Source organism: Microcebus murinus, chromosome 2, assembly GCF_040939455.1.
Source record: "Microcebus murinus isolate Inina chromosome 2, M.murinus_Inina_mat1.0, whole genome shotgun sequence".
In the NCBI taxonomy this organism is placed as follows: Eukaryota; Metazoa; Chordata; class Mammalia; order Primates; family Cheirogaleidae; genus Microcebus; species Microcebus murinus.
This window is the reverse complement of record NC_134105.1, coordinates 99,570,432-99,585,242: the sequence shown is the minus strand read 5'-3', so window position 1 is coordinate 99,585,242 and position 14,811 is coordinate 99,570,432. Positions and strand designations below refer to the sequence as shown.

The window sequence follows — 14,811 nt, the reverse complement described above, 5'->3', positions numbered from 1 at the left end:
CCAACACGCCCAGCTAATTTTTTCTATATATATTAGTTGGCCAATTAATTTCTTTCTATTTATAGTAGAGACGGGGTCTCGCTCTTGCTCAGGCTGGTTTTGAACTCCTGACTTCGAGCAATCCACCCACCTTGGCCTCCCAGAGTGCTAGGATTACAGGCGTGAGCCACTGCGCCTAGCCTAAAAATTCTTTTTTTTTTTTTGAGACAGAGTCTCACTTTGTTGCCCAGGCTAGAGTGAGTGCCATGGTGTCAGCCTAGCTCACAGCAACCTCAAACTCCTGGGCTCAAGCAATCCTCCTGCCTCAGCCTCCCGAGTAGCTGGGACTACAGGCATGCACCACCATGCCCAGCTAATTTTTTCTATATATATTAGTTGGTCAATTAATTTCTTTCTATTTATAGTAGAGACGGGGGTCTCGCTCTTGCTCAGGCTGGTTTTGAACTCCTGACCTTGAGCAATCCACCCACCTTGGCCTCCCAGAGTGCTAGGATTACAGGCGTGAGCCACCACACCTGGCCTTAAAAATTCTTAATGAGGTATTTTTTACTCTTTTGGGGGGCAGTTTACTAAGTTTCTGAAGTCCAATGTATATTTTATACTTATAGCACATCTCAAGTTGAACAAGCCCCATTTCAAATGCTTAATAGCCACATGTAATTAGTGGCTACTATATCGAACAGTGCAGATACTGGGCAATGAATGATTGTTAATCTATATGGCATACCAAATCCTGAACTGTTCTAGAGACAATGATGCTATCTTGCTGTTCTAATTTTATATGGATTGAATTATCCTTTAATACTTGCTTGTGACTGACTTATTGTTGGGAAAGCAAAACAGAGATAGAGTAAGTTGCCTAATCATCTAAGGACATACCAATGATTTTTGACCCATCATCATCTACATCTGAGAGTTCCATGTCTTCCACATCACGATTATCTGTGACAGGTTCAGGTGTGGCAGATTTCTCACTCTCCATGGTTGGTGACTGGGATTCCTCACCTCCCATTCCCTGAAAAGGAGACTCAGAACCAGTTGGGGAGGGAGCATCCATGCTTGGGGAAGGGACTGGTGATTCTTCGGGATCAGGAAGGGTTGATTTCAATTGATCCAATTTTTTCTTTAAATTGTTAACTCGGTTAGCAAAGGTTTTGTATGCCTAAAAAAGAAAAAGGAATTACCATTTTGCCTCTGATCAGATTTTCTGATTAATATTCACTGGCACAAAACAAAAGAATATCATCATCTTTCCAACAGCACAGAGTAGTTTCTAATCTCTACTTTTTGTATTCTGTAAGTAAATATTACTGTCTATAAGGCTGCCTGAGTTAGAAACCTAGAGGTGATTTGTAATTTATCATCTCTCAAGTCTGTCAATCGAACCAACCACTATTTATTGAGTGCCTAAAAATGCTGATCACTCTTCTAGGTACTAAAGATAAGACAGACAAAAATCAAATCCAAAAATAAAGGACAGCCTGGGACATCAAATACTACTGATTGTTTTAAAAAATTAATCTTTTATTTTAGAATAGTTTTAGGTATACAAAATTACTGCAAAGACTGTATAGATAGTTCCCATATGCCCTACACCCAATTTCCTCTATCATTAACATCTAACATTAGTATGACACATTTATCATGTTAATGAACCAATAGATTATTATTAACAAAATTCAATACTTTATTCAAATTTCCTCAGTTTTTACCTAATGTTCTTTTTCTAATCCAGGATCCCATTCAAGACACCACAGTACATTTAGTAGTCATGTTTCCTTTCTCCTTAGGCTTTTCTTGTTTGTGACAGTTTGTTGGACTTTTCTTATTTTTGATGACCTCAACAGTTTTGAAGAGTACTGGTCAGGTATTTCATAGACAATTGAGATTTGACTGATGTTTTCCCCATGATTAAACTAGGTAGTGGGTTTTTGGGAGGAAGATCATAGACATAAAGTGCTACTGTCATCTCATCATACCAAGGGTACATCCAATCAATATGACTTACCACTGCTGATGTTAATATTGACCTACTTGGCTTAAATCCTATTGACCTCCTGATTATCTCAACTGCCAATGCCTTAGAGCTATCTTTCTTATTTTACAGTTTTTTTTTGGGGGGAGACAGAGTCTCACTTTGTTGCCCAGGCTAGAGTGAGTGCCATGGCGTCAGCCTAGCTCACAGCAACCTCAAACTCCTGGGCTCAAGCAATCCTCCTGCCTCAGCCTCCCGAGTAGCTGGGACTACAGGCATGCACCACCATGCCCGGCTAATTTTTTCTCTATATATTAGTTGGCCAATCAATTTCTTTCTATTTATGGTAGAGATGGGGTCTCGCTCTTGCTCAGGTTGGTTCGAACTCCTGAACACAAACGATCTACCCGCGTTGGCCTCCCAGAGAGCTAGGATTACAGGCGTGAGCCACCGCACTCGGCCTATCTTTTTTATTTTTTTCAGAGTTTTATACCATTAGATTGTGGCATCATATTGTTTGGTCATTCAAGAAGCATTATTTTAAAAACATATGAATAATTTATTAAATAGAATCTTGCTTTTGCTTCTGTATATACTTGAGTAGCTAGTAGTAGGCACCAGTGCTCCCATGGGAAAAAAAAAAATAGAAAAGCCAGATACACACAAATACCCACACCCATCCACCCACCCCTGTTTAAACATACTGGAGAGTGCTAAGGCAATCAAAACTTAAGTGGCAAATCCTACAGTGAGGAAACCAAGAGGGGAGCTAAACTGACATTTTACAACTGCCTTTTCTCTTAGGGTTCTGCTGATTTTGGGGAGCTGGGTAAGAAGTTGAGAATTTAGGCCAAAAATAAATAAATAAATAACAAAAAGAAAACAAGGCAGAGGGCCACTACTAAATAGAAAGAAGCAGGCTGGGCATGGTGGCTCACACCTGTAATCCTAGCACTATGGGAGGCTGAGGCAGGCAGATTGCTCAAGGAGTTTGGAATCAGCCTGAGCAAGAGTGAGACTCTTTCTCTACTAAAAAAAATAGAAAGAAATTAGCTGGACAACTAAAAATATATAGAAAAAATTAGCTGGGCATGGTGGTGCATGAGTTTGAGGTTGCTGTGAGCTAGGCTGACGCCATGGCACTGTAGCCCGGGCAACAGAGACTCTGTCTCAAAAAAAATAAAAAAGTAAATAAAAATTAAATGTATGTACTACTTCTACTCAATTTTATATCCTGTATAGTAACCTGGCATAGTCCTTTTGAAATGCTAGGACATTAAGCTTCAGTAAAGCATAATTGTTAGGGTATTTATGAGCTTTAGCTTAAGAAAGATGCAAGTCTTAACATCACTACTTACTAGCTATATTATCTTGTATAAGGTTACTAACTCTCTTCAGAAGTCATCTGTGAAGTGGAGATGATGCTTACACTAACAGAGTTAGATAACATATATAAACACTCTCTGACATATAATAAACATTCAGGATGAGATAGTTTTAATTATTACTTACATTGGCTACCACTTTTACTTCTTTGTATTGAGCTTCATAGAAAATTCCAGCATTTTCCAGTGCTTCCGTTAGTGAAGGCCCATTTTTCACCTGCTTATCTAATCCATTCACAAATTCCTCCAACTTGGAGCTTGCCTCTTCAAATTCTTTAGAGAACTTCTTCCCACCTGTTTTGTCTAAAATAACACAGGAAGTATTCATTTCAGGATAAAAAATAAAAAATTTAATCTTTTAGCTCAGCATGGTGGCTAGAGCCTGTAATCAATCCCAGCTAACGTGTTTCCCCAAAAATAAGACCTACCCATAAAATAAGCCCTAGCAGGATTTCTAAGCATTTGTACAATATAAGCCCTACCCCGAAAATAAGACCTAGTGATGGACGTAGCTACGCAGCGTATCTGCACAACCCATCCATTTTGTCGTGGAACGGTAAAGAAGACGAGCAGCCCTTCTCATCTGTACCATGAGAGCTCTATTGCTCGACATGAGAGACTGGGGGCAATGGTTCTAAAGGAAATAGAGTCATAAGAAATTCAGGATGGAATTCAGGGTTTGGAGAGTTATGATGATGTTCCAGAAGAAGACAACTTAACTATATTTGAATAAATATAGATTGTTGTACTGTACTTAAAAAAAATTAACACATCCCCTGAAAATAAGCACTAGGGAGTCTTCTTGAGGAAAAATAAATATAAGACCCTGTCTTATTTTTAGGGAAATGTCACACTCAGGAAGCTGAGGCAGGAGGACTCCTTGAGTCCAGGAGTTCAAGGCTGCAATAACTAAGATCATGGTGAGGAGGGGTCCACTGGCCCCCACAATGGGGGCTGAATGACACTCTTTGCCTTTAAAAAATAAAAATAAAAAAGAAACAGGCAGGGTGTGGTGGCTCAGACGTGTAATCCTAGTACTCTGGGAGGCCGGAGTGGGCGGATCCTTTGAGCTCAGGAGTTCGAGACCAGCCTGAGCAAGAGTGAGACCCCATCTCTACTCAAGAAATAGAAAGAAATTAGCTGGACAACTTAAAAAATAAATATATATATATAATTAGCCAGGCATGGTGGCGCATGCCTATAGTCCCAGCTACCTGGGAGGCTGAGACAGGAGGACTGCCTGAGCCCAGGAGTTTGAGGTTGCTGTGAGCTAGGCTGATATCAGGCACTCTAGCCCGGGCAACAGGGTGAGACTCTGTCTCAAAAACAAACAACAACAACAACAAAAAAACTAAGGTCTTGCCACTGAACTCTAGCCTGGGTGACAGAGTGGTAACACTCTCTCTAAAAAAAAAAAAAAAAAAAAAAAAAAAAAGTTTTAATTAAAATAAAAAAATTTAATTTTTTGAAGAAAATCCCTGTCTGTGAATCTGTTCTTGCTGCCTTAGTGTATAATAAATCGTCTTAGTCTCATAGTTTTATATAAAGAAGCTTCTCCAAACCACAAAATCACAAAACAGATTGTTATAATTTTTCATGAAACAGATTAATGTGAATGAACCTGCTGAAGTAAAGCAAGAACAAAGAAAGGCATTTGAGATTCAGGTAAAGAAAAGAAAGTTCAACTAAAACAAAGTTTGCTGATACTTTTCTTCACAAATTAGATGTCACATTGCCACTTAAGAATAGCAGAATGAGGCTCAATTCACTTATACCATAACTTTTGCATTATAGAAGGCAATGGAGATATATCTCTTAGATGAGAAAAGGTTCAGAAAAGTAAAAATAAAATGACCCCTGTGTGTATCACACTAAATATTCTTTCCTATCTTAAAAAGATCCTTGATAATTCAACATGTGTACTTCTTTCCCAGTGATGGCTTTGGATATGAGCATACATTTTGGTTTTGCTTCTTATCCTGTATAACTTGGGCAAGCTACTCATCTCCTCATAAAGCCTCAGATATATGTATAACACAGAGATTTTTGGTATGCTCCTGGGTTGTTTTGAGGATTAAATTAGATGGCATGTGTTAAATTTAAAGTATGGTACAGGAACAAAATAAGTGCCAAAATGAATAGCTAGTAGTTATTTACTCATTATTTCAAAAATACTCATTATGTGCCAAGCATTGCTCTAGGCACTAGGGTATAGCAATGAACAAATAAGGATAATTTTTGCCTTCATAAGACTTACATTCTAATAAATTGTTAGTATGATTTACAATTTACAATGTGAGGAAAAGAGAGCAACTAATTCAATTTTGTGATGTGCTACAGTGACCTTATTAAAGAGTATACCTTGTAACAATTAACCACACACTTGTGAAATATAACTGTCTATCTATAACCCAGTACACCAAGAATGTACTAGAAGTTAGGAGAGGGATAAGAATTTACTTATGAAATTTATATACTTCAAATCACTACCTGGGAAACCAGAGGTACCACAACCTAAAGTTCTCTTTATGAGGTAAACCAGTCTGATTATAGAAAATGACAGATCTGAAAAGAAAATCTAAATTATCCCATTTAAAATAATGTAAGTATTACCTTTTAAGCATTTGAGAGTTTCTGTGCTGCACACATCCACCCTCATAGTTGACAACTGTTTTTCCTTCAATTCTATCTGATCTTCTGAGCGCTTGTATAGCAGCAGCTCTTCAATTAGGGCCTGTGACTGAACATAGACCAAGAGTCACATTTCATTTACAAGATCATTATTATTCTTATTCTACTTCTCCCCATTAAAAAAAAGAAAAAACAGACTAAAGCTTAACAAAACCCTGAGAAGAAAAAATCACTCCTCTTTTCCTCACAGGGATATCAATGATCATTTCTCATGTCAAAACTGTATTTTCAGCTATATACTATACTATACTATACTATACTATACTATACTATACTATACTATACTACTTTATTGAGACAGATTCTCGCTTTGTTGCCCAAGCTAGAGTGAGTGCTGTGGTGTCAGCCTAGCTCACAGCAACCTCAAACTCCCAGGCTCAAGCAATCCTTATGCCTCAGCCTCCCGAGTAGCTGGGACTACAGGCATGCGCCACCATGCCTGGCTAATTTTTTCTATATATATTAATTGGCCAATTAATTTCTTTCTATTTTTATTGTAGAGACAGGATCTCGCTCTTGGTCAGGCTGATTTCAAATTCCTGACCTCGAGCAATCCACCCGCCTCGGCCTCCCAGAGTGCTAGGATTACAGGCATGAGCCACCGTGCCCGGCCTCAGCTATATAATTTAAAAGAGTCTTTCCCTTAAATTATTCAAAGCTAATTTATGGATACAGGGTTAAGACTGAAACAGACATAGGCCCACTTATAGCCTCTTTAAATTTTAATTACATAGTCTTCTGATACTCTAAACAAATTCTTTTTTTTTTTTTTAAGATAATGGGCAGGATGAAAGAAACAAATTCTTATTTATTTATTTTTTTAGACAGAGTCTCACTTTGTTGCCCTGGTTAGAGTGAGTGCCGTGGCGTCAGCCTAGCTCACATCAACCTCAAACTCCTGGGCTCAAGCAATGCTCCTCCCTCAGCCTCCCGAGTAGCTGGGACTACAGGCATGCGCCACCATGCCCGGCTAATTTTTTCTATATATATTAGTTGGCCAATTAATTTCTTTCTATTTATAGTAGAGTCGGGGTCTCGCTCTTGCTCAGGCTGGTTCTGAACTCCTGACCTCGAGCAATCCGCCCGCCTCGGCCTCCCAGAGTGCTAGGATTATAGGCGTGAGCCACCGGGCCCGGCCCAAATTCTAATTTAGAAGAGTTTCATCGGATGAGTACAGTGTCTCATGCCTGTAATCTTAGCATTCTGAGAGCCCAAGGTGGGAGGATGACTTTGAGTTCAGGAGTTGGAGACCAGTCTGAGCAAGAGCAAGAACCCATCTCTACTAAAAATAGAAAAATGAGCCAGGCCTGGTGGTATGCACCTGTAGTCCCAGCAACTTGGAAAGGCTGAGGCAGGAGAATCACCTGAGCCCCGGAATTTCAGGTTGCTATGAGCTGGGCTGATGCCATGGCACACTAGTCTGGGCAACAGAGCAAGACTGTCTCAAAAAATAAATTAAAAAAAAAAATAGAAGAGTTTCAGAGATAGATAAAGCACCCTTGTTGGCATAAATTCAATATAGAGCTTAGCTGGTGATATATACTCTGGAAGATTATTTCTCCCATTAGAGGAACAGATAAAACTCTAAGCAATCTTATCTTAATCTGGACTCCTTAAGAATAGTTCAAACATGTTGAAAACATAACTGATGTACAATTAAATAATAATTAAAAAAAAGAATCTTACTGGGACTATATAGGAAACTGTAACACAAAAGATGTGAATAATACTTTGCTATATTAAACAAATGCAGTAACTTACTCGAAATTCAGCAACTATCTTAGACTTGAGAGCAGCTTTTGGATTTGTGGATGCTGTTAGAATTAAACAAGAGATCATTAAGAACACAAACACACAGAGTTGAGTTAATACTCAGGAAAAATTTTAGCTCTATAGTTAAGGGTGTAGTCTTTGAACATAAAGCAAACATGCACATTTAAGTCATAATTCCTAGATTAACAGACTATGAAATTTAAAAACTCTCAAGCATGGTCAATATAAAAATACACTATTTGGATAGGCCTAACCTACTTACCTCTGGCAGACCCTTGAAGTAAAAAAGTCCTAGAATTATTGATTTGAAGATACTGAGATATATGAAGTACCTTCTTTTGCTAGTCTGACTGAGTGTAAGATCTCACTACCTCAAATAAAGTGTGCTCAGGAACAGGACATCCAATTAATCCTGAGCACTGGCTGAAGAAAATTACTTACAAATATCAACTCTATTTCTATTATTTAGCTTTGAATGTGTATTTCTGCTGACTTAATTCAGAGTGAAAATAGGCAAGGAAAGTTCTAAGTACATCACCACTGTGGCTGAACTTTGGCTGAAATGACGACTCTTGTTGTTCCTAAGCATGCAACTTATGACCAAAAGGATGTTAGAAGACTCCCTTAATCATGATGAATATCACATGCTCGCTGCAGCAAAACCATCCCAAGTGTCTTGTTTTACCTCCCAATTCTCACTGTCTTTTACCTTGTTCCCTCTATACCTTCAAGTCTCTCTCAATATTCCTCAGTTTGCCCACAGCAGCCTATCACATGCAGTATTCCACTCCCTTGATCTCATGCTGGGTAAATATGATAAACATAACAGGAGCTCCAGTTAGAAAATGAGCTTCTGGCCAGGATATGAGGCCCATGTCTAATTTGGTAGAGTGTATCCCCAAATCTGAAGGATTTCATGGTTCTCACAGAAATGCTTCTTAATGCCTAGTCTCCTCTTCAGATCTGTTGTTTAATGCCAGCTGCCTCTAACTTCATACATCTTTGAACCTGAGAATTAGCCTGGGCACTATCAAGTATTTTTTTTTTTTCTTCTTTCAATCCCCCCAACTACTCTTGAATCTTCACTCAATTAAACCCTTTTTCTGCATTTCCTTTTGTTTAAAAGTGATTTTTTTTTTTTTTCCTTTAGAAGTAACTCCATGATGGCTTGCTTAGTTTAAGTCACTGGGAGCCTCCCAGGCCTGGAAAACACAGGCTTGCCCATGGTTTATGCCAGGTACGATGTCAAATGGTTTACATTTTCTTCTGCTCCAAAAAGAGGAGGTAATTTTATATTAGTTGAGATTTTGGTCCTTACTTTGTGATTTCTTCCACTGCTTATTCGGTTGTTTGTTCAGATTTTCTTTCAGCTGCTTCTGAGTTTTGAAAGTGGTACCTGGAAAACATTTCAGTTTTTGCAATCTGGCATTATGGGAAGCTGTTCTGTCTGTCCACTTCAGAGCCAAAGTTGTAGCATGAAAAAAGGCAATCCGAGACTGTGTGTTGTTTCTTTCTTTCTTTTTCATTTTTATTAAAAAAAAAAAAAAAAAAATAGAAACTCCCATAGATCTAAGAAGCTGTCAAATAAACATGATTTCTATAATCAGTGAAATTATCAATTTTGAAAAGAATAGGGCAGGAGGCTTAAAAATACCAGTTAACAAATGGAAATGAAGAATTTAACAGCTTCTTAGAAGATGCTATTTTTAAAGCAAATTTCTAGTCAAATGATGGTCATGGTAGCAGATTATCATCAACTTCTATTCAATGACTTAATTACATGCATCTAACACATAGGAACTAAGAACTAATACACAAGAACTTTCTTCCTTTTAAAAAAACCAGGAATACAACTTACTGTAAATCTAAATCAAAAGAGTCTGAAGAATAGCAATAAACGCTTTCAATCAAATAGCTTAGTGAGAACTAAAACCCTGTCCAAAAATTCTTCAAAGTACAGGGCAGTATTTATTAAACATAAACAATGAATGACTTGAAACACTCAAAGCAAATGCAGGAAAATAATCAGATGGCTATCATCATTTAATATGCTTGACTTTTTTAGTCAATAAAAACAAAAATCCAACCCCCATCTCAAAAACCAATATTACTTAATTTTTAATTCAAAAAGATTACAAGTATTTAATTTTAAACAAACAGGGCCAGATCTAAAACTTTATTTTTCATTATTATGAAATATGACCAGATCTATAAAATATATAATTATAAATACTAACTCAAATTTTTCTTTTAGGAGAGAAAAAGACACTTACTCAAAGCTTCTCTCAATGCCACAATCATTTCTTCTGGGTATACATTTCTGTCTTCCCAGATTTTAAAGATTCGTTCTACAGACTTAGAGACAGATGGATCCCTGAAGAGAAAAAAATATATATGCTATAAAAACATTGACTTATATTCCAAACTAGAAATCTGAAAAAAAAAATTGTCAACAAAATTATTTTCAAAATTTCTTCTGATGTTTATTTTAAAATATTGTTTTCTATAATAACTAAGAAATATTAAACACTTATTCAAGACTGCTTTCAATGACATAGATGAGACTATGGACGACAAACTGAAAGTTTTGATGGATATGAATTTGAGAGGGCTAGTCAATGTGCTAACTCACAGAACTGGCATTCCAAAAGACAGGCTTAATCCAACAAGATAAAATCTAGTACATAATAACTTGGTCCAAAAAACAATTACACTAGTACAGAATGAGAAGACAAAATTTAACAATGCTCTATGATTTTTCATTTCTTCTTTTAAAGGTTTGGACAAAAATAATCATGATTCAATCATACACTGTAACATGTTTTCTAAAAAGCTAACACATAGTACTATAAAAATGGTATAAAAATTTGGAATGAAGTGAAAAGTATTAATTCTGTTTGTTCGCAGATGAGCTTCTGGGTTCAGGTTGGCTCTCTCACTTTTAAAAAAATGTTAAAGTAGAAGAGAATGAGAAAGAATTACCAGTATTTACTGTAAAGATTTAAATTATGTCTCATGTAGAACTGTAGAATAAGCAGAAAAAACAACACAGGGAAGACATAACTGAGTAAGAGAGAGTAATCAAACTGGTTCCAGGATGCAAAATAAAAACAAAAGAATGCAGTTAGCAGGAAAGAAATTTCATTGTAACACATTTGCCAAAGAACAGAGACCACTCTAACATTCTAATAGATCTGCCACTATTAAAATACCATCATCATTTTTCACAGATATAGAAAAAATAGTTTTATGCTTCGTATGGAACCAGAGAAGACCCCGTATACCAAATCAATCCTAGGCAATAAAAACAAAATAGAAGGCATCAATTTACCAGATTTCAAACTATACTACGAGGTTATAGTAATTAAAACAGCTTCATACTGGCACAAGAACAGGGACATTGACCAGTGGAACAGAACAGAGAACCCAGATATAAAACCATCCTCAATCCTAGCACTCTGGGAGGCTGAGGCGGGCGGATTGTTCAAGGTCAGGAGTTTGAAACCAGCCTGAGCAAGAGCGAGACCCCGTCTCTACTAAAAATAGAAAGAAATTAATTGGCCAACTAATATATATAGAAAAAATTAGCCAGGCATGGTGGCGCATGCCTGTAGTCCCAGCTACTCGGGAGGCTGAGGGAGGAGCATTGCTTGAGCCCAGGAGTTTGAGGCTGGTGTGAGCTAGGCTGACGCCACGGTACTCACTCTAGCCTGGGCAACAAAGTGAGACTCTATCTCAAAAAAATAAATAAATAAAAATAAAACCATCCTCATATAGCCAACTAATCTTCGACAAAGCAGACAAAAACATACACTGGGGAAAAGAATCCTTATCCAATAAACAGTGCTGGGAAAACTGGATAGCCACATGTAGAAGACTGAAACAGGACCCACACCTTTCACCTCTCACAAAAATCAACTCATGCTGGGTAACAGACTTGAACATTAGGTGTGAAACTATTAGAATTCTACAGGAAAACATTGGAAATACTCTTCTACCCATCGGCCTAGGCAAAGAATGTATGAAGAAGACCCCAAAGGCAATCACAGCAGCAACAAAAATAAATAAATGGGACCTGATCAAATTAAAAAGCTTCTACACAGCCAAAGAAACTGTCAAGACAGCAGACAACCCACAGAATGAGAGAAAATTTTCGTAAGCTACACATCCGATAAAGGGCTGATAAACAGAATTTATTTAGAACTCAGGAAATCAGCAAGAAAAAATCAAACAACGCTATCAAAAAGTGGGCAAAGGACATGAACAGAAATTTTCAAAAGAAGATAGAATAATGGCCAACAAACATGAAAACATGCTCAACATCTCTAATTATCAGGGAAATACAAATCAAAACTGCAATGAGATATCACTTATCTCCAGTAAGAATGGCCTTTATTAAAAAGTCGCCAAACAATAAATGTAGAGAGAGAGGAACACTCCTACACTGCTGGTGGGACTGCAAACTAGTTCAGCCTCTGTGGAAAGCAATATGGAGATACCTTAAAGTGATACAAGTAGATCTACCATTTGATCCAGCAATTCCACTACTGGGCATCTACCCAAAAGATCAAATGACACTCTTAAAATGGGACACCTGCACTCGAATGTTTATAGCAGCACAGTTCATAATCGCAAAGTTGTGGAAACAACCCAGGTGCCCATCAATATATGAGTGGATTAATAAAATGTGGTATATGTATACCATGGAGTACTATTCAGCTTTAAGAAACAATGGTGATATAGCACCTCTTGTATTTTCCTGGATAGAGCTGGAACCTATTCTACTAAGTGAAGTATCTCAAGAATGGAAAAACAAGCACGACATGTACTCACCAGCAAATTGGTATAAATGGGTCAACACCTAAGTGGACATACAGGAATAACATTTATCGGGTGTTGGGAGGGGGAGGAGGGGATGGTCATATACAAACATGAGTGAGATGTGCAATGTTTGGGGGATGGTCACACTTGAAGCTCTGACTCGAGGAGGGAGGGGGGACATGGGCAATATACATAACCACCATAAGATGCTGAAATTAAAAAAAAAATGGGGGGCGGGGAAGAAGCATATTGTCAGCCTATAGAGACAAGTTTTTCCCCTGGCTTCTTATAGCACTTGTATTTCCTGTTTTGAAAATGTCAATTATCTGCTGCCCTTTCATAGTTTTGTACTGAAATGTTAACTGAACTAATTGTTATTTCACATGTTTGAATTTTTTTCCCAGTTAGAATATATGTTAATTAAAGGCAGGGACAATATCTTTATATTTTGTTTGATTAGCCCATAGTAGGCCATTCAGTAAACTGTTGAAAGATGAGTAAAACCTACACAGTATTTGGGTAACTTCTGATCAAACCTCTATCATGCTAATAACTCAAAAATTAAAGCTGTCTTATTTTTTATCTTAAATGGAAAACATAGTACGATTTTAACATTTATTTATGTACCAGGTTGAAATATTCTTTTTGAAATAAACGTGAACAGTGGGTCAACCATATATTAAAAAAAAAAAAGTCTGCCAAAAGTCCAAACAGAAACTTAATCTTTCCTTAAGCAAATCCAGAAAACCATAAGAAGACTGATTTAAAAAAAAAAAAAGCTATGTCAACTTTATGGCCCGGCAAATATGAGAGTCTATGAATCCATATATCATGTATTCACAAAGAATTTTTTTGCCAAAGAACAGCATATGTAGGAAACAAAAAATTGTATTAAACCTCTAGAAATTACAATTTTCTAGAGGTTTATTAAGCAGAACGGACCGACTCTACTCCCATTTTTCTATGCTGAGACTCTTCCTCTCATTATAAAACAATTAGTCATGCATTGCTTAATGACAGGATACATTCTGGGGTCGTCAGGTGATTTCATTGTTGTGCAAACATAGAGTGTACTTGCACAAACCTAGATGGTATAGGCTACTATACATCTAGTCTACATGGCACAGCCTCTTGCTCCTGGCCTATAAATAAACCTATACAGCATGTAACTGTACTGAATACTGTAGGCAATTGTAACACAATGGTATTTGCATATCTAACATTCTAGAACACAAATACAAAAAAGTATTTAAAAAACTCCGCTCACTTTCACTAAATGGAGATTAACAGGACAACAATTTCAGCATTATCTTTTTTGTGGGGAGGAGACAGGATCTCACTCTGTTGCCTGGGCTAGAAAATGCAGTGGCATCCTCAAAGCTCACTAAAACCTCAAACTCCTGGGCTCAAGCTATACCTCCTGCCTCAGCCTCCTGAGTGGGTGGGACTACTGGTGTATGCCAGCACATCTGGCTAATTTTTCTTGTTTTTTTTGTAGAGATGGGGTCCTGCTCTTGCTCAGGCTAGTCTTGAACTCCTGACCTTAAGTGATCCTCCTGCCTCAGCCTCCCAAAGTGCTAGGATTACTGGCATGAGCCATCACACATAGCCTGCTTTTTGTTTTTTGGTATGAATGTTAGTATTACATTTGAAACTATCTTTATGCATATACACAGGCATAAGTTGGAGATACTGTCTGTTTTGGTTCCAAACCACAACAAAGTAAATGACACAAATTCTTTGGTTTCCTAGTGCATACGAAAGTTATGTTTATATTGTAAGAGACAGGGTCTCACCCTGTCATCTAAGTTGGAGTGCAGCTGCATAATTGTACTTCACTTTTTTTTTTTTTTTTTTTGAGACAGAGTCTCGCTTTGTTGTCCAGGCTAGAGTGAGTGCCGTGGCGTCAGCCTAGCTCACAGCAACCTCAAACTCCTGGGCTCAAGCGATCCTCCTGCCTCAGCCTCCCGAGTAGCTGGGACTACAGGCATGTGCCACCATGCCCGGCTAATTTTTTTTATATATATATCAGTTGGCCAATTAGTTTCTTTCTATTTATAGTAGAGACGGGGTCTCGCTCTTGCTCAGGCTGGTTTTGAACTCCTGACCTTGAGCAATCCGCCCGCCTCGGCCTCCCAAGAGCTAGGATTACAGGCGTGAGCCACA

General features: G+C 37.7%; 1 protein-coding gene across 6 annotated transcripts in view; it reads right to left on the bottom strand.

Moving 5' to 3' along the window:
* Positions 1-14,811, bottom strand: part of RPRD2 (regulation of nuclear pre-mRNA domain containing 2) — a 101,948-nt gene that overhangs the window by 13,268 nt on the left and 73,869 nt on the right. For 3 of the 6 annotated variants that reach the window (XM_012767467.3, XM_076000083.1, XM_076000084.1), the window contains exons 3-8: positions 10,098-10,198; positions 9,143-9,220; positions 7,813-7,865; positions 5,974-6,100; positions 3,488-3,663; positions 880-1,162 (exon numbers count right to left, since the gene is read on the bottom strand). In XM_012767467.3, coding sequence (XP_012622921.1) covers positions 880-1,162; positions 3,488-3,663; positions 5,974-6,100; positions 7,813-7,865; positions 9,143-9,220; positions 10,098-10,198 — 818 coding nt within the window. The remainder of the gene's footprint in view (positions 1-879; positions 1,163-3,487; positions 3,664-5,973; positions 6,101-7,812; positions 7,866-9,142; positions 9,221-10,097; positions 10,199-14,811) is intronic. The other 3 variants (XM_012767468.3, XM_012767471.3, XM_076000085.1) reach the window with 1 other exon arrangement.